Here is a 20246-nt window from a genome sequence, read left to right on the forward strand (position 1 = left end):
AGCATGAGAAAACAAAGCACTGAGGTAAAATGAGAACACCGTTGTATATCACATACACCCATTGGTTTTGAGTCCATTCTGACTAATAGTGACCCTACAGGACAGAATAAAACTGTCCCACAGCGTTTCCAAGGAGCAGCTGGTAGATCTGAACTGCCGACCTTTTGGTTAGCAGCACAACTCTTAACCACTGTGCCACCAGGGCTATGTATTACGTATAGGCTTTCTTTCAATGCTCTAAGGAAGAAATTTAAGTGTTCACTGAGAACTTAACTGCAGCAAACATGCTTTTATTTTCATGCACCAGTTGTCTCTTTCTTAATGGGTAGTCAGGCTACATTTTTATACCCTGTAATTAGAGATATTCTGATACTGTACTCAGACTGACAGGAATTTGAAAGGTTTTCAGAAGCTGAGTAAGAACAGATGGAAGCCTTTCAGGGAGAGTTGCTGGAAACGGGAAGACTCTTAAGTGGTTATGTATATATGATGGTCTCTGATTTCCATGGCATGTCTTTTTTATTTCTTTTTTTGTCTTCATTTCAGTGATTTCATTTTAATTATTTGGTTGATGAATTTTTATTAAAGTGTAAACTCCAGGGCAGTGTTGTGCCAACTAATGAAGTTTATACAGCCAATGAAAAAGTATAAGGCACAGAGGCCAAGAACTGCCTCTCTGGAATTCAATTTAGTATCTTCCACAAATCTGCAATCATCTGGGGCAAGTCATTTTTAATACCCTGGGCCTCAGTCCACCCACAAGAAGATAAACAAGATCCTAAAGGTCACTGATACATAATCACCATCTCAAATAACAACACAGCCTTTTAGAAGGTGTTCTCTATGACTCCAAATAGACTGACTTCTGTTTTAGAATGACGAGACTACTTGTCATTGATAAATGAGGCATAATGCAAACTTGAACCATCAAGTTCTGGGGTCTAACAACTTAAAGGTAAACTGCCAAAAAGGGATCATATAAAGAACCAGTTAGATTATAAAAATCTACAATACAGATTAAACCTCTGTAGTATCTTTCTTACCGCTAGATGTATCACTGCTATTTTGGGAAAGGACTAAGAAAGGTTCAACTGCTAAAAGAAAAAAAATTTTATGAGGCTGAAAATGTTAAAAATTTTAGTTAATGTTTAATATCCTTCTTTCAAGATATTTAAGGTTTTTGACAGTACTTTTCTTAAATTTACCAGTTCTGTGTAAAACAACAGATTAATTTTTTATCTTTTTAATTTTACGTATCTGAAAAGAGCTATGATAGGTTACACAATTCATACCCAAAATTACATCAATTTGATTAATGGCAGAATAATCACGCAAATGATATAGGTTAAGGAGTCCCTGGAAAATACAAATGGTTAATGTGATCAGTTGCTAACCCAAAGGTTGGCAGAAAAGAAAAGCTTGGTGATCTATTTCCCCCAAAGTCTGCCACTGAAAACCCTATGGAATAACAGTTCTAACCTGACACGTGGAAACTCTGGTGGCGTAGTGGCTAAGTGCTATGGCTGCTAACCAAAGGGTCGGCAATTCAAATCCACCAGGCGCTCCTTGGAAACTCTATGGGGCAGTTCTACTCTGTCCTATAGAGTCGCTATGAGTTGGAATCGACTCAATGGCACTGGGTTAACCTGACACATGGGAAACTTGATGGCGTAGTGATTACGTGCTACAGCTGCTAACCAAGAGGTCGGCAGTTCAAATTCACCATGCGCTCCTTGGAAACTCTATGGGGTACTTCTACTGTCCTATAAGTCACTATGAGTTGGAATCGACCCAATGGCAATGGGTTTGGTTTGGTTTTGTTTACCATGACACACATGGGGTTGCCATAATTCAGAATCAACTCAATGGCAACTGGCTTGGTGTGGTTTTTGATATGCAAGTGGATGACTGTGCAAATGGGATAGTGTGATAACTCAAAAAATTGAATTGGAATAAAAAAGGACTATTTGACTTTGAAGAATGATACAATTTTATTACTACTTGTGCCATATTCTTCCTAGTTCTAGAAGGTCTTGCAGAAGAAGTGAATTTTAAGAAATACCTTTTAACATTGAAAAGATGTTGTTTGATGAATGAAAATAAGGTAGGTTGGTGAACAAAGGCAATGGCTTGAGGATAGGATGTGATCAAAACAAAGTGAGAAGAAAGGAAAAGGAGAGAAATTAAATGCCTCAGCAGCCACAGAATGAACTGATCGCCTAATCAGATGGACATGTGCATATTACTGCCCCGTTATACATAAATCCAATGTTAAATATCAGCTATTTGGTGGTCCATACCATTTCTACTAGTCTACTATGCTGGGAATGACAACTCAAAGAGGAATGGTGTTGAATTCATCGTCAAAAAGAACGTTTCAAGATCTATCCTGGAGTACAATGCTGTCAGTGATAATATCCAAATGCCTACAAGGAAGACCAGTAAATACAACTATTATTCAAATTTACGCACCAACCACTAAGGCCATAGATAAAGAAATAGAAGATTTTTATCAGCTGGTGCAGTCTGAAATTGATCGAACATGCAATCAAGGTGCATAGATAATTACTGGCGATTGGAACGGGAAAGTGGGAAACAAAGAAGAAGGATCAGTAGTTGTAAAATACGGCCTTGGTGATAGAAACAATGCCAGAGATCAAATGATAGAATTCTGCAAGACCAATGACTTCTTCATTGCAAATACCTTCTTTCACCAACATAAACGGCGACTATACACATGGACCTCGCCAGATGGAACACACAGAAATCAAATTGACTACATCTGTGGAAAGAGACGATGGAAAAGCTCAATATCATCAGTCAGAACAAGGCCAGGGGCCGACGGTGGAACAAACCATCAATTGCTCGTATGCAAGTTCAAGCTGAAACTGAAGAAAATCAGAGCAAGTCCACGAGAGCCAAAATATGACCTTGAGTATATCCCACCTGAATTTGAGACCATCTCAAGAATAGATTTGATGAATTAAACACTAATGACCAATGACCAGATGAGTTGTGGAATGACCTTAAGGACATCATACATGAAGAAAACAAGGTCACTGAAAAAACAAGAAAGAAAGAAAGAAAACACCAAGATGGATGTCAGAGGAGACTCTGAAACTTGCTCTTGAGCGTTGAGCAGCTAAAGCAAAAGGAAGAATTGATGAAGTAAAAGAACTGAACAGAAGATTTCAAAGGGCCTCTGGAGAAGACAAAGTATTACAATGACATGTGCAAAGAGCTGGTGATGGGAAACCAAAAGGGAAGAACATGCTCGGTGTTTCTCAAGCTGAGAGAACTGAAGAAAAAATTCAAGCCTCGAGTTGCAATAGTGAAGGATTCCATGGGGAAAATATTAAACGATGCAGGAAGCATCAAAAGAAGATGGAAGGAATACACAGAGTCATCATACCAAAAAGAATTAGTCGATGTTCAACCAGTTCAAGAGGTGGCATATGATCAGGAACCAATGGTACTGAAGGAAGAAGTCCAAGCTGCTCTGAAGGCACTGGCGAAAAACAAGGCTCCAGGAATTGACGGAGTATCAATTGAGATATTTCAACAAACAGATGCAGTGCTGGAGGTGCTCACCTGTCTATGCCAAGAAATATGGAAGACAGCTTCCTGGCCAACTGACTGGAAGAGATCCATATTCACGCCTATTCCCAGAAAGGTGATCCAACCGAATGTGGAAATTATAGAATATCATTAATATCACACACAAGCAAAATTTTCCTGAAGATCATTCAAAAGCAGCTGCAGCAGTATATCGACAGGGAACTGCCAGAAATTCAGGCCGGTTTCAGAAGAGGACATGGAACCAGGGATATGATTGCTGATGTCAGATGGATCCTGGCTGAAAGCAGAGAATACCACAAGGATGTTTACCTGTGTTTTATTGACTATGCAAAGGCATTCGACTGTGTGGATCGTAACAAACTATGGATAACACTGCGAAGAATGGGAATTCCAGAACACTTAATTGTGCTCATGAGGAACCTTTACATAGATCAAGAGGCAGTTGTTCGGACAGAACAAGGGGATACTGATTGGTTTAAAGTCAGGAAAGGTATGCGTCAGGGTTGTATTCTTTCACCATACCTATTTAATCTGTATGCTGAAGAAATAATACAAGAAGCTGTACTACATGAAGAACGGGGCATCAGGACTGGAGGAAGGCTCATTAACAACCTGTGTTATGTGGATGACACAACCTTGCTTGCTGAAAGTGAAGAGGACTTGAAGCACTTACTAATGAAGATCAAAGACCACAGCCTTCAGTATGGATTACACCTCAACATAAAGAAAACAAAAATCCTCACAACTGGACCAATGAGCAACATCATGATAAATGGAGAAAAGATTGAAGTTGTCAAGGATTTCATTTTACTTGGATCCACAATCAACAGCCATGGAAGTAGCAGTCAAGAAATCAAAAGACACATTGCATGGGGCAAATCTGCTGCAAAGGACCTCTTCAAAGTGTTGAAGAGCAAAGATGTCACCCTGAAGACTAAGGTGCACCTAACCCAAGCCATGGTATTTTCAATCACATCATATGCATGTGAAAGCTGGATAATGAATAAGGAAGACCGAAGGAGAATTGACGCCTTTGAATTGTGGTGGTGGCGAAGAATATTGAATATATCATGGACTGCCGAAAGAACGAACAAATCTGTCTTGGAAGAAGTGCAGCCAGAATGCTCCTTAGAGGCAAGGATGGTGAGATTGCATCTTACATACTTTGGGCCTGTTGACAGGAGGGATCAGTCCCTGGAAAGAGACATCCTGCTTGGCAGAGCACAGGGTCAGCAGAAAAGAGGAAGACCCTCAATGAGGTGGATTGACACAGTGACTGTAGCAATGAGCTCAAGCATAACAATGATTGTAAGGATGGTGCAGGACCGGGCAGTGTCTCGTTCTGTTGTGCACAGGGTCGCTATGAGTCGGAACTGACTCGACGGCACCTAACAACAACAACAAGCATTTCTCTTGACAGGCTTGTTTGTTAATCTGTCATGCTCACGTGAGTTCAATCTGGACTAGAGCACCGCCACCCTGTCACTACTCGGATATCTAACACAGAACCTATAATCTAAGTGGCAAAACAGGGCCCATGAAAGAGAGAATCATCTCATATTACGAAAATTTACATCCCGTTCTTTATCTGTCTCCATAGATCCATCTTTGCTGGCTCTTAAGGTCCTCAGAGAACTTGTCTTTGACACACCAGGTAACTTGAAAGATATTTTACATAATGTCACATATTCAGTGAGAACCTATAAATTCAGACATATCTCAATCATGAAGGTATTATTTGTAAGATTAAAGAAATAAGGCTTTTCCTTCTCCTCCATTGTGCTGCCTATCTTTTGATCATTTTAGTATTCTTCCTAAGTAAAAGTCGGGAAACTGCAGGGAGCTGGAAATCCATGGGGTTCTTCCTTAGCAGCTCTGGTGAACGGCTGGGTAGAGAAGGATGTTCACATAAGTGACCCTGAACTCAGGATCTTCAAATTGCTCACAACTACAGATAAGAGATCACAGATAATGGTAGGGACAGATTCTCCTCACCACAGGTTAGTAAGTAAGCACAGGTAAGCCCATGCTTATCTCGCTTACTGGGTCATCTGCCCCTGTCAGAGACTGTAAATTTGAAAAGAGGCTCTGAATCTGTAGGAAGGCGCTGTGAGGTTGGGAAAGAGGCAGATGCCAGCCATATGTAGAAGCAGAATCTTTGATGTGGTGAAAAGAATGTGAAACTGTTCACTATACACAATTTGGTAAGCAAGGTAAGCCCTGTACTTACCTTGCCTATTGGATAATCTGCCTTCGGATAATGGCGATGATGCATTTATGAATATTGTGTATATGGGGAAAAAAAAACCCTATTTTCACAACTGATGGGTGATTATTACACATACAGCCATGGCCAAGAATTTTTCTGTTGTAAAACTGCAGTGATGGGTGGGTAGGGAGCATGAAGGAAAAGGACTGGAAAAACATGGGCATCTGAGAGAGAATAAAAGCTACCTCACAAAAGCACTGGCAGCTGAAAGAACTGGATCATTTGCTGGGGTTCAGAGTGTTAGTAATCTCTTCTCTGCCAATAAGCTTAGAACAAACATCACTCACACTGAAAAGCAAGTTAATAAGAAAATCTGGAGCTGCCTAATACAGACTGCTGATGTCAAGGGGACAAGATCAAGAAACTCTCAGCATGGCTGTGCTACCAATAGGTCAGGTGGAAAGAAATTAGGCCCATATTTTAGCTTATAACAACAGGTGAAAGTGCCAAATTCTACCTAAGGGTAAAACAGTCTTACCAACCATCTATTGTTGATCATGCTTTTGGCAGCTGAACCAAAATAAATACACTAGATAAAGATCTCTAGGAAGGAGAAGTATAAGGCAGCTTAAATTTCGAGGCCGAACCTTTGGGCTTGTGAAGGAAGTGAGTCTTGGGTCACAAACGATCTTGATAAAAGAGATGCCCAAAGGAACAAGCAAAGGTAGGAAAAGCAATGAGGAGACAAAATTTCTAGAGCTTGAAGGAAGAAAGGGAGTATAAAGAAAGCCAAGTCAGGACGATAAACTAGTTGTTAACAAGTGGGCAGTCTCTTTTCCCCACAGCTCTGTGGAAGGTTTGGTGGAGGTCTTAGATGGAGGTACAGAGCTGTATCTACTGTCACAACACCAGCAACATGCCTCAAAGTCACATTCAAAGTATGGTCAATTCATCAAATGGCCTATCTATGGGCTCAAGGTTTTAAGACACATAACTTTATAATTTTTTTTTTTTTTAAAGTGTAGGAAAGAAGAGCATTAGGAATCAGAAGAAATAGCATGGCTAAGGAGAAAAATCCAGTATTTGTAAAGAGACCTAGGTTTGAATTCCTGTATTATTTTGGGACAAATTAGTTACTTCCAGTTTAGTTTTTCCATCTGTAAAATGGGAATGATACCTATTACAACCTACATGCCAATTAGGATTTCCTTGCCCTTGCTATTGTTATAAGACTGCCTGGAATTCCCAACTGCATGGCCTGGGATAAACACTATATTTTCCTAAGATTTGAGCAAATTCTCAGGATTTTCTCATGGTCTTTTCAGACTCTGGCCTCCTGTGTTCATGGGTGTTCTCTCTGTTCTTCCCAAAGTCAATCCAGACTCAAAATTCTGCCTCTTCACCAGTTTCCCCAAACAGAACACTCAAATCAGATAATTCCAGAGCTTTACTAACACTGAATGTCTACAGGTCATGAATTGGGAACGTAAAGTAGAAGACTATGCCCATATGTACATGCATTCACTTTTTCTCCTTCCTATCTTTTCTCCTCATCCCTGCCTCCTCGTCCCTGCCTACTAGCATCTACTTAGTTTGTCATGCCCTGTGGCTCCCCTGTTCCTGACACCTCAGCACTGGCCAACAACCAAGCCTGGGGATAAAGACTCAGCTCCACCCCAGGCATTTATCAAAGTATCTTCCCAATAAAAGCAATCTTTCAGAAAATTTTGACACGAGCTGTTAAAGTTCTAACATTTTTTCCACAACCTCATACGACTTCGTAGGTGTGACTTTATGGGGTAATTGAGACCAAGAATATAATAAAGTGCTAGCACAGTGCCTTACACATAGTAGACACTAAATATTTGTGGCTGCCTTTTTAATGGTGATGACAACTAGATTTAGTCCCTAAGGAGACCAGGCCTACACCAACCCAAGAGTCCAATCACTTCCAAAGGGAGGACCTTTGTCTTTGACTGGCTGAGGTCATCAACCAAACTAAAAAACCAAACGCGTTGCCATCAAGTCAATTCCGACTCATAGAGACCCAACAGAACAAAGTAGAACTGTCCCGCAGGGTTTCCAAAGAGCAGCTGGTGGATTCAAACTGCTGGCCTTTTGGTTAGCTCTTAACCACTTTGCCACCAGGTCATCGATAGCATATGATAAAAAGCTAAGAAAGTCTCAATCCTCCTTTGAGAACACAATAATCATGACAGATAACAGAGTTCGTTGACTTGTCACAGTAATGTCTCTGCCCTGTCCCATATGTACAGTCATCATATGCAGCCAAGCTGACAACTGAACAGGTACACCCCAATATACGAAAGAGAAAAATTCTGAAGTACTGTTTCTATCAAGGCCTTCTGGAAAGCTGTCACTTTTACTTCAGATTTTCTTCTATTCAACTGTTGTTTTGTTTTGTGCTAAAACTCAAAAGCTTTTCTCTTCTACGGCAACTCTGAAACAGGGCAAAAACCTCTTCCCCCATCTGAAAATATATATACTCCACCCATAAGAATTCAGATTACCAAGATGACAAAGCTGGTCTTCTTCAGAAAATTCTCATGGGCTTGGTCTTTGACATACCTGCCAACAGGACTTGGCCTGGTATGGCCTGTATGAGGCTCATCTGGTTGTGACTGCCTTCAGGCAACAGCACAGCAGGTGCAGGCATCTTGCCAGGATTCTCAGGCTCTTAGACTTATGCTAGGCACTATACACGATTAAACTACAAAGCTGTAGTATATCTCAGCATTTAAGAGTCATTTTCTCTCCCTACAATGCCAAGGGGTTAGAAGAGAAAGTTTTGCACACATGTGTACATGAACACTTGCACAGAAGGCAGCTCAGGACAGGCCTGACCCTGGGCAGCAATAATGAACGCAAAGCTGTTGTATACACAAACCTGAAGAAACTACCAGGTGCCTCTCATTAAAGGGTACATGGGCAGGAAGCTGAGTGCTGCCGAGTGAATAAATGCTGGTCCCAGGCCCTCTGTCCCTTCCTAAAAGTTGGTCTGATGTTATCCCAAGAGTAAATGTAACTCTAGGTTATATCTGATGAGAAAAGTGTGAGGATGTAGTCAGTTTTGGAAGGATGTCTCCAGGCAGTGGCAAGTTCTTTCTGTGGCTGCTATAAACAGGAGCAATATCTTCAGGACTGAAATAAGATGTATATATCTCTGAAACTAGGAAGATATGATCCAAAATATTTATTCCATGGTCACTCACAAGACCCCAGAGAAATTCAATGAAGTGGAACTGAGAACAGTAAGGTTCTGGCCTGCAGCTTTCTTAACAGAGAAACTCACAAATCAGTTCTATCTTTGGACAGACCTGTGCTAAGCTTACCGTCATGTCCTCATAATGGTGCCTTGGGAAGTTCACTAATAAGGGACAATCGCAGAGATCTACCAGTAAATGCTATACAAAGCATTACAACACAAGGCTGCTGTTATTAATCTAGATTTTAAATCAGTTAAACCAATTAAATACCTTCTTAGATGCAAAGCAAATGGTGTTATCACTCACCTTCCCCAAAGCTGGCATTCTTCTGTCTCACTAGAACACGGAAGTTTTCAGCAGGATTCACACTTCCAACCTAGAATACATCCACAGACAACAAACCTGCAGATCACTTCTCTTTTTGGCAGTACCCCCAGGCAATAAAACCAAAAAAACAACCAAACCCGTTGCCGTTGAGTCGATTCCGACTCATAGCTACCCCATAGGACAGAGTAGAACTGCCCATACGGTTTCCAAGGAGTGCCTGGTGGATTCGAACTCCTGACCTTTTGGTTAGTAGCTGTAGCTCTTAACCACTATGCTACCAGGGTTTCATCCCCAGGCAATACAAGAGGCTTAATGTAAGAAATGTGCTCTTACAGAACAAAATCAAAGACAAAGAAAAAAACCCTTTCTAGTCATTTTCATTTCCAGGGCTCTGTTAAAAAGCCTGCAGATGAGAAAATGAAGAACAGAATTTCAAATTCTCATGGACTCCAGACTGGCTGGAACCATGAAGGCTGGATGAACCCTTGAAACTACTGCCCTGAGATAATCTTTAAACCTTAAACCAAAAACATCCCCTGAAATCTTAAAACCCAATAATAGTTTAGCTTACCTAGTAAAAAATGTCTGCTTTGAGCATTATACTCTTTTAAGAACTACTTACATGGGATCAAATTGACAACAATAACTCAAAAGATTAGAAAGAAACCTTAAGGGCAGTGAATTTATGTTAATGAGGGAAGAACAACTCAGGAAAGGAGGATGAGAATGGTTATACAACTCGAAGAATGTAATCAGTGTCGCTAAATGGTACGCGTAGAAACTGTTGCATTGGTATATGTTTTGTTGTGTATATTCTCAACAACAAAATAAATAAAATTACATACATAATTTAAAAAATACAAAGCTAGCAGAATAGCTGCTGTCTGTACTCTCACTTACTTTTCTTTATGCAAGCTGATTTCTTTCCACAGGGGTTAGAAGTATTACAAACCAACCCACCAGCCAGCCCAGCTTGAAGCCTTTATGTGGCAAGGACTTCCTGGGCATCCTGACATCCAACCAATTAGAAAGGGGAGGGGTGTGCAGTAGGAGTCAGTTCAAAACATAACTGACCTGTTAAGATAACATGAGAAATAGCCTGATGCCTGAGGCAAGTCACTGAACTATCCTCTTTGGGGGCTCGCTGCTGGTGATTTGGCATTGAAGTTTTGGTACAGTAAACAAAGATGCCCAAGCTGATCCTGTCCCCCCAAAGTAAAAGCAGGTCGTGTGGAAAAATGTACTGTAGTGCTACACCGACAAGTTTCAAAGATGAAAATCTCCACCACACAACATGGTCCTTTCTGATCACATCTATGTCTTTAATCTTCCAGTCCTTCCCTTAACATGACCTGAGCACCGCTCAGCTCACAGGGGAGAAAACCAGCTTCCTATACTGGCTGGTAAACTTGAGTACAAAGTGTACTAAGGTTTCTCATTTGCTGTGGTGTAGAAGCAGAAAAGCTCTCAGAACAAATAAGGTCACTATTTTTTCCTTTACGTAAGAGTAAACATTGATATACAATCCAAATCACTTTTTCAGCCATTCGATTTTTTTAAGAACATTTCTGCTGATGTGGGAATAAAGGCACGCCCTTGCGCTGACTATCCTTCCTAGCGTATTTTGCTAACAAGGGACAATTTTTAAGATCTATTGATTAAAAATAATGCCACTTAAAATAAGGTGGTATGTTTAAATTCTAAAAACTTTCTCATTAAATACAAAAAATCTCAAGTACCAAAGTAGTGTAGTTTGGGCAAATCCTAAACTTATGAATTCTGTTCTGAAGTTGTACACTGCAAAGGAAATGGGAGAGTTATACTATTTTAAATTTTACATACTTGGAGATTAAGACTCATATTATTAGCTCCCAGTTATCCTATTGTTTTGATTAATGGAAAGCTGCAAAATGAAGACAAAAAACCCAAAAAACACTACATAAACTGCTACCACTGAGCTGTTCCATGCTCCATATATTATATAGAGCTCTATATACTGTGTATTACATAGGTAGTTCTATAGATAATTCACTGATAATAACTAACGCAAAGGAAGAAAAGGAAGAGAGTAGGATAAGCCTTTACAGTTTACATCCAGAAGGAGCAGAGAAAGTGAAATACTGAAGGACTAGCAGACATCTATACTCTCTCTCCCCACCAAGCCCCACCCTTGCTGAGGGGGAAGCACACTGGAAGAGCTCGGCTTACACTGGTGACCCTGCCCTCAGCCATGCTGGTGATACTAAAGGGGATGTCTGCTTCCTCCGTCTTGCATTTTTTAGAGACAGATCCTTCTTCTTGGCTGGAAAAAAGAAAAAAAAAAGCATTTTATTTCCCCTCTTAAAACAAGCAATACAAAAACCAGAACTGCTGATGTGAAAAGTGTAAACTTATTTTCCAAGCATCAAAGATAAACATCCACACTTAGTCCCTCTTTACCAACAGCCTGCCTCCCGTTCCCAGCCTCAGTTTCTGACAGCTGCCTGCCTGAAGCAGCTGGGCTTTGTTTTGAAGCGGTACAGAAATCAGAATTAGGAGTCACATCACAATGTCTGCTTCAAAAGATGAACCTACAAGCACAGGTAATGGAAACTTAATATTTAAGTAAGAAATCCATTTACCCTTCAGATATCATTGTAGTTCCTGTCTCAGAAGTGATAGCTATTAGCTCTCCATGTACACGGAAGACCTTCATGTCTAATAACCCATCTTCTCCATCGTGTATACAAGAGCTTTATAAGCTTCTACTTACACCTGTCAAAACTCAGCAGACAATCCATAATTAAACATGCAAGAGCTTGCTCTTAAGAGAAATCTTAAACTATTAAAAAAAAAACTTTCAAAAGAAAACTTTTAATTTTTCTTCTATATATATAATTCTGTTTTGGGTAATATGCTAATAGGGTCCAATCACACATGTGTGCTATGGGAAGCATAACTCCAAGACAGTGTATCAAACATCATGCCTCAAATAGCACGCTGGCTTTAATAGCCTGCCTTAAAGTCAAGTTAATTGCGGAGGGGAAGAAAATCAAATCCAAAGACTGCCCATAGTATCCCTTAAGCTGCTGAACATAAAGGTATAAACATGTTTCTCAAACAGAAATAATAATCTATCTGGGGTAAAAACAGCTGTCAAGAAATGTCAAAATGATAAGAGAAATTAGTAACTAGGATGCAATATTTTGAATTTTTCTTCTTAAACCCCAACCTTCAGACAATGAGTCTTGAAGACGAGGTTATCCTGAAAACAACGCTAAAAAAACCAAGGCATAAGCTGGCTACCTCGGTGGTACTTCAGTAATGTATCACCTTTTACAGCTCAATGAAAGGATTAAAGTAATCATCAGAGCTTTACAAAAACCAAGTATAAAGTTTTATTACTCAACATCTTTCCCATTCACCACTGTCTTTTTTTCCCCCTTCTGAGAAGCAGAGAAGGGGTAAGTAGAAGACAGAAGGATGAGAACCAAGAAACATTAAAAGGGGGTGAGTCATCTGGAGCTCCTTCCTTGCAAGTAGAATAAAAAATAAACACACAAAGCGTTGGTGGCAAAAATGCACTTACCCAAAGATGCTGAAAATCCCATTAGAATTTGAGTACATTAAAAAAAAATTAAAAATGGCCATGACCATTTCAGTGCACCTTTGCCAGTTATTCTCAAGAGACAGACAATAGGGAAATGCTAAAGATCAGACTGGCCCTGGAAACTTAGGTAAGTTACTATTGTCTCTGGGCTTCAGTATTCTCATCAGAAAAATGCTATGATGAAAAGTACCCTTAGGATAGCAACTATCCAACTATTCTCTTTTCAAAAACACAAACTAACTTATAGGGTGGTATTAAGGAGCACTGCTACATGCAAAGCGCTATGCTCAGTTCTGTGCGATGCAAGGATGAATCACATGAATTTTTAAACACTCCAAAATAAGATTCTAGGGAAGAAAGGGTAAGGAGACATAGACTCCAATTCTCCAGTACCACGCAGGTAAAGCAGCCTCAGAAGACGCAGAAAGCAGTAAAAATTTCATACAGTTCATATTTTCAAGGTGAAATCATTTAACAGTATTATTAGGAATTTTACCCTTAATGTCTATGTGAAGCGAGAAAGGAGCTGAGGCCCAGAAGGCAGATATTATCCAAGCAAGATCACAGCTGACACATAAATGTTAACAGCTGCTGTATTTGGGCATCAGGACCACAGGTAATTTGTTCCTCTTTCTTCTCTTCTCATTTTCTTTCATAAGTATATATAAATTTTATAATTCCTTTATTTAGCCAAATATTTACTAAGTACTTACTACATGTTAGGCACAAAGCTAGACTCTGAACTCTTGACATACAAAAATTAATACATAACCAACACCTCCAAGAAGTTAAGCTTGATAAAAAAGATCAGTATATAAACAGTTAACAAAATACTGTGACCAGTAGCATATCCCTTTTGTTGGGCAAGAGCATGAGGTGCAAGCTAGGACGTAGTGACAGGTGAAGCTAGAAACTACGTAAACTATAGGACGACGGTGGTTTTTTGGTTATAGGCATAACAATGTGAGGAAAGAAAACGGTTTTCTCTAGGTAGTTGGATTATAGATACACTGCTTTTCTTTTGGCTTATCTGGGTTTTCCCATTTGTATGATAGAGTTTGATCACATGATGAAGGTAATGAAAAGTTGTTAAAGCAAGGGTTTTCAATCAGGGGTCCAAGCATGGCTTCAAGGAATCTGTGAGTCACCTAAAATTACATGCAAAACTTGGTAAGTGAAGGGAATTTTTCTGGGGAGAGGGTTCACAGTTTTTATCAGATTATGAAAAGGGTCCCTTACAAAAAATAAAAAAGATGGATTACTGCATTAAAGAATTTGAAGCACAAGAATGATGTGATCAGATTTGTTCTTTTCTTAAAATCAGTCAGTTAGCAGAACTGCAAAAAGGATGGGAAAGGGTTAAGACTGGAATAAAGGGAAATCTGTCAAGAGGTTATCTCAGTAAAAAATAAAAAAAAAAAAACCAAACTTGTTGTTGTCGAGTTGATTCCAATTCATAGGGACCCCATAGGACTGAGCAGAACTGCCCCATAGGGTTTTCCAAGGAGCAGCTGGAGGATTCAAACTGCTGACCTTTTGGTTAGCAGCTGAGCTCTTAAGCACTGTGTGACCAGGGCTCCCATCTCAGTAAAGCAGGCTAAAAATAAGAAGGACTGCATAAAAGCAATGGCAATGGGTGATGCTAGTTAACTTTTTTTTTTTTTTTTTAATTCTTAGCATGTGCTCATCACTGTGCTAATAGCACTTTTAAAATATCTCAATTAAACTTCACAACCACCTTTGAGTTAGTATCACCGTCTTTTATGGATGAGCAAATCAAGGCCTGAAGGGGCCTGAGCCCTTGTTGAAAGCACACAAGCAGTAAGAGTTCAGAACTAATCCAGTATTCTTCCCGAAAGGCAGGTATTTGTTATTGCCTCTTGACACAGAGCAACTTGGCAATTTCAACAGCTACTAAGGGGCAACGCTTGGGTTTAGGTCCAAATCTGTCTGACTCCAAAATCGATGCTATTAGCCATTACACTAACTTGAAGTGAAACCAGAGGATTTGAGGTAAATTTAATACAACCTGGTAAACTAATTAGATATGGTCAGGAGAGAAAGGGGGTGACTCCCAGGAAATCAGACGCCATTCAATGAAATACAGAACACGGCATGAAGAAGAGAGAGTTTGAAAGGAGCACGGGCATGGTCGGAGAAGAAGACGAAGTCTTTTCTGCACATACTGAACTTGAGATACTTAAGTTAGCCAGTGGATTAAACAGAAATCTGGGCTGCCGACAGATACTTAGTAGTTTTGAAGCCATGTATGTGAAATACAAAAGGTCTGTAGATATGCGTTGCTAAGGTAATACGGCAAAAGAGTTAAGTGTGCAAGCTCTCAAGTTAGACTACATGCATTGAAATCCTTACTCCAATGCCTATCAACTGTGATCTTGAGCAAGTTTCTTAGTGCTCTGTAACCCTCTGTCTCCTCAGCTTTAAGACAGGGCCAATAAAAGAACCTACTTCATAGGGAAGCCAAGAGGATCCAAACAGATAAAGCACTCAGCATTATACCTGTGTTCAATAGATATCAGCTATTTCTGAGAGTAAGTCCTATAGAACATCAACATTTAAAGTTGTTGGAAAAAGAAAAGCAGCCCCCAGAGGAATCTGAGAGGGAGCTGGCAAAGATTTAGAAAAAAAAAATCTGGAGATGAAGTTAAGGGAGATAAATGAGTTTTAAAAGGGAGAGAATAACTGACAACGTCAAGTGCTACAAAGAGGTCAAGCAAGTAAAGGACTGCAAAGCTGAAGTGAATGTAGCAGTTAGTGTCCTGTGAAAGACGAATTTCAGGGACGTGATGGGGGCAGAAGCCTGAGAGAATAGGAGCCGAGAAAAGAGAAGCAATGTAGACTATTCTTCAATAAGCTTGACTTATGGGAATAAACAAAGCAAAAAAACAGTTGCTGTCAAGCTGATTTCAACTCATGGTGACCTCGTGTGTCAGAGTAGAATGGTCACCACAGGGTTTTCAATGGCTAATTTTTCCAAAGTAGACCACCAGGCCCTTTTTCCGAGGTGCCTCTGGGTAGACTCAAACTTTTCGGTTACCAGCTGAGCTAGTCAACCATTTGTACTACCCAGGGATAGGGCGGTGATTACAGGAAGGAAACTGAGGGGATTATTTTATTTCGTTTTAGATGAAAGAACTAAAATGCTAATATGCAGAGGAAAGGAGCTGGTAGAGAGGGAAGCCAAAAATACAGAAAAAGAAAGAAATTATCAGTGGACTAAGTTACCACAGGAGATAAAAGGTGGGATCCCAGGACAAGGGTAAGGGGATTATCTCTGGACAGGATGATATACTATCTTCCACTGACAAAGGAAAGAAGGAAATAAAAGCAGATGCAAATTCAGATATGTTTTTAGATAAAACAGGCTAGAAAATTAAAGGAGTTCCCACCTAATGGTTTCTATTTCCTCTGTGAAATCATCATCGTCCTCGTCATCATTGTCATCATCATCCTTGCTAATGTGCCAGAGACGTGATTAGGATTTTTTAAAATCCTTTACTCACACACCCTGTACTGTTACTACGTGCTATGCTCTAGGGACACAACAATGAACAGTATACAATACACACCACTCCTAACAACTCTATGAGACAGGTACTACTATTATCCCTATCTTGTCCATGAGGAAATTGAGGCTTAGAGAGGATAAGCCACCTGTGCCTAAGGTCACACTGCAGAGCAAGGGGACTGACTCACATGGTCTGACTCTGGAACCTGGAGACTTAATCATTAGTCAGGTGAGGATGTCTGCTGAGAGTGCGTGAGGAGGGATCTTAGGGGACTTGAAAAGAGTAGAAACTTTGAAATATCTGCACAGAGACAAAAATAAATCAAGATCACATTCATACCTCAATTGCCCAAGTAGCATTAGACCTAAGATACTCTAATTCTCATGCAAGCTCCCTGTCCGAGAGACGACATTTCCATTTCAAGGGTGTACGTTAACATATGCAAAACAAAGATGTCACTCTGAGGATTAAGGTGTACCTGACCTAAGCCATGGTATTTTCAATCATCTCATATGCATACAATAGCTGGACAATGAATAACGAAGGCTGAAGAAGAACTGAGGCCTTTTAATTATGGTGTTGGCAAAGAGTACTGAACATACTACAGACTGACAGAAGAACGAATTAATCTCTCTTGGAAGAAGTACAGCCAGAATGTTCCTTGGAAGCAAGGATGGCAAGGCGTCGTCTCAAACACTTTGGACATGTTATCAGGAGGCAAAGGCCCCTTGACAAAGACATCATGATTGGTAAAATAGAGGGTCAGCGAAAAAGAGGAAAACCTTCAACAAGATGGGATGACACAGTGGCTGCAAGAATGGGCTCAAACGTAGCAACGACTGCAAGGATGGCACAGGACCAGGCGATGTTGTGTTCTGTTGCACCTAGGGTCGTTATGAGTTGGAACCTACTCAACAGCACCTAACAACAACAACACATGAATATTAAGAGAAATCATGCTTTTATATGATAAGGGTAACTGTAATGTCAAATGGTATGCTTACCTTCTTGATTTTAAGAAATCGCTTCTAACCCTAGGGATCAATAGGTCCAACATTTATAGCAGAACTTCTCAAATGTTCAAGGATTTTCTTGATAAGTTACTATCAGTGCTTTGGGTTTTGACTATTGCTTTCCCTCCAAATAGCTCAAAATGCTTTAATATCTGTGATTTCATTGAGGCTGTTTTTAGATGGAGAAAATCTCAGAAAGGTAAAAATTATTTAACCAAAGTCAGATCAAGAGTGACAAAGCTGGAACAGTCACCAGTGAGTCCCAGCTCAGGCCCTAGACGATGACAATTCCTGAACAGGCATTTGCTCACTCCTCACCATGACACTGGAAATATGCACCCTGGGTACAGGGATATTGAACATACAAAACATTGCTTATCGTTAGCCATATCCCCTTCAAGGACACTACCTCTAAAGCTGATTGGAGCTTTGTCATAAAAATTGAGGGTTTTAGGAATTTTGCAGACGGAACTGAGTCATTCTTCTCGAAGAGAGGAGGTTCTCAGTATTATTTACTAACTGTATCATTTCTGCAGTTTTTAGAAACTAAGATATTTGAGAAGAAAGCGTGAAACAGGAGCGTGAGTAGGTGTATGTGAGTGAGATCATTCTCAGGCCTGAGGCGGATAACTTGGCTGAACCACAAGCTATCATGGAAGCAAAAAACAAGACGCCCAGCACATTCTAGCTTCCTGAGAGTGAGCGGCAGGAACAGAGCTGAAGGTGTAATCACGGTAGGGATCAAATCACAGAACAACTGCCTTCTGGGTCTCTGTGGTGTGTGTTTTTTAACCAGCTAATTTGCATTTTAATCACCTGGAGGAGGGGAAAATGAACCCGTTTCTTTCCCACGACACTAGCAGGTAATCAAGATCATGAACTGGAACTTTAATACAGAGAAAGAATAACCACATGACTGTGGTGAGACTAAAGTAAGATTGTCAAGGGAAGAGAAGGACTCAGAATTTTACTGAATTTACTAAACTGCCAGACCAGAGGCATACAGGTAGATGAGAAGAGCCATGGGAAAGTGGATTTTTAGTGGCAGTTTTCGTACGTAAAATAAAGTACGGAAGACTAAAACGAAATGTAAGTCTCTCCAGGGTGCGTTGAGGAATGCACACTATGGAATTTATCAATCCCATGAATTTTCTTCAATCCTGACAAAGCTTTGGGTACTAACGTCTAGAAAGCCACCAACGATGCAAAGCTTTCTATTCAGCTTGGAAGATAACTGACTAATGATTTATAGAAACCGCTGAAGGGTTCTGGAAATTGCTCAATACTCCTACACTGAGGTATTTATAAATAATAAGCTTTATTTTGTCAATAAAGATACAGCTGTGGCAAGGAAATCATAGGAAAAAAATAAATTCTGGTCTAAAACTGGATTTCAAAATATAACCTAAAGAAATGAATAGATCATTTTGATTTGCGAGAAAAAAAAAAAAAAAGTTACCAGTAATCGGTTGACCTAAACCTGGTAAAATCAATGTTATATACCCAATTGATGCTGGGTATCAAGGACAAGTTCTCATTTTTGTTTTCGTTTTGTTTTTACTGGAAATCAAAACAGATTCTAAACAGAATCTGATGGGAGGGAAAAAACTTAATGGCCACTCAAAAGGTATTTAAGGATTATATGAAAATCATTGTGCAATCCTTAAACTACAAACACATCACTAACCCAGGGACGGATTATCCAATACACAAGGTACAGATTAGTAAGTAAGCACAATTAAGCTCGAGTGTGCCTTGCTTTCTGTAAGCCGGTGCATACCATGCTTACTGGTTAATCGCCCCTACGCTAATTTAACTAAGAAAATCACTGACATCGCTAAAGAAGGGTCAGATTTTTCACTCTTCTTCCCACTTTTCCTCTAAAATCTCACTGATATTCTCCGGACACCTAACCCTCCAAAGGAAGGTAACCTAGTATCCTCAGTCCTCTCCCCTCATCTCTAGCTGCTTACTTTAAAAAGGGTAAAATTTAGCCTTAGATTTTCAAAAGAGCTGCTTATTCTTCCTATTCTCCATGAATTTGATGCTGATCAAAAAGTCAACAATTTAGAAGGCAGCACTCAATTACAGATAAAAGGATAAAATATGACTACAATGCACAGGGATCCTTCTCTAACAGCTATCAAAGCCAATATTTTCAATGCAAGGGTCAGGTATCAAAAGGTTTCTTCCTCCCACTTTGGAATTCCACAAAGCCATATGCTCCACAGAGCCCCTCTAAGGCTACCACCAATCTTGTAAACGACTACTCCAAATCTAACTACAGACAGTACTTACTTATCTTGGAAAATGTCCTGAGCAGTTATTTGATCCCTTTTCTTGATGGCTTCAGTCAGAGGGAAGAGTGTCTTTATTTCAGAAAGAGGAATCTGACTTTTAGCTGTCACCTCAGTGGGGGGATCCAGCATATTCAAAATATGCTGCTGAATTGGGGGCAGAGGCTCCTGGGGATGTAGAGCTCTATGCAGCAAACACTGTTGAAAAAAGGCAAAAGGATTTTAAAACGCAGTTGTAGATATTGCGTACGGCTTCATTATACTTCTTCTAACCAGGGATCCTCCATCTTTCGTTTGAGAGCTTTGCAATTCATACCATATGTAAAAGATAGCAAGAAGGGCTAACCCACAACAACCTTTGTTAGCAGGATATTACAAATGTCTAAAACTCATTATAAAAACAAACCCCGGCCTAGCAGCAATGTGTGCTACAGCTCTCCCAGAAAGGAGCTTCAGCTTATAAAAAGCAGCTGTT

The 20246-nt window shown here is 40.0% G+C and overlaps 1 protein-coding gene across 4 annotated transcripts in view; it reads right to left on the reverse strand.

Annotated features, from left to right (window-relative positions):
* XRCC5 (X-ray repair cross complementing 5) overlaps positions 1-20246 on the reverse strand; it is a 107008-nt gene that overhangs the window by 40852 nt on the left and 45910 nt on the right. For all 4 annotated transcript variants that reach the window (XR_010322235.1, XR_010322236.1, XM_003405911.4 and 1 more), the window contains exons 14-16: positions 19773-19969; positions 11551-11644; positions 9322-9391 (exon numbers count right to left, since the gene is read on the reverse strand). Coding sequence is in view for 2 of the 4 variants with exons in the window: in XM_003405911.4 (XP_003405959.2) it covers positions 9322-9391; positions 11551-11644; positions 19773-19969 (361 nt within the window). In the remaining 2 variants the exon portion in view is untranslated. The remainder of the gene's footprint in view (positions 1-9321; positions 9392-11550; positions 11645-19772; positions 19970-20246) is intronic.

Source organism: Loxodonta africana, chromosome 6 (assembly GCF_030014295.1).
Source record: "Loxodonta africana isolate mLoxAfr1 chromosome 6, mLoxAfr1.hap2, whole genome shotgun sequence".
NCBI classification, from domain to species: domain Eukaryota; kingdom Metazoa; phylum Chordata; class Mammalia; order Proboscidea; family Elephantidae; genus Loxodonta; species Loxodonta africana.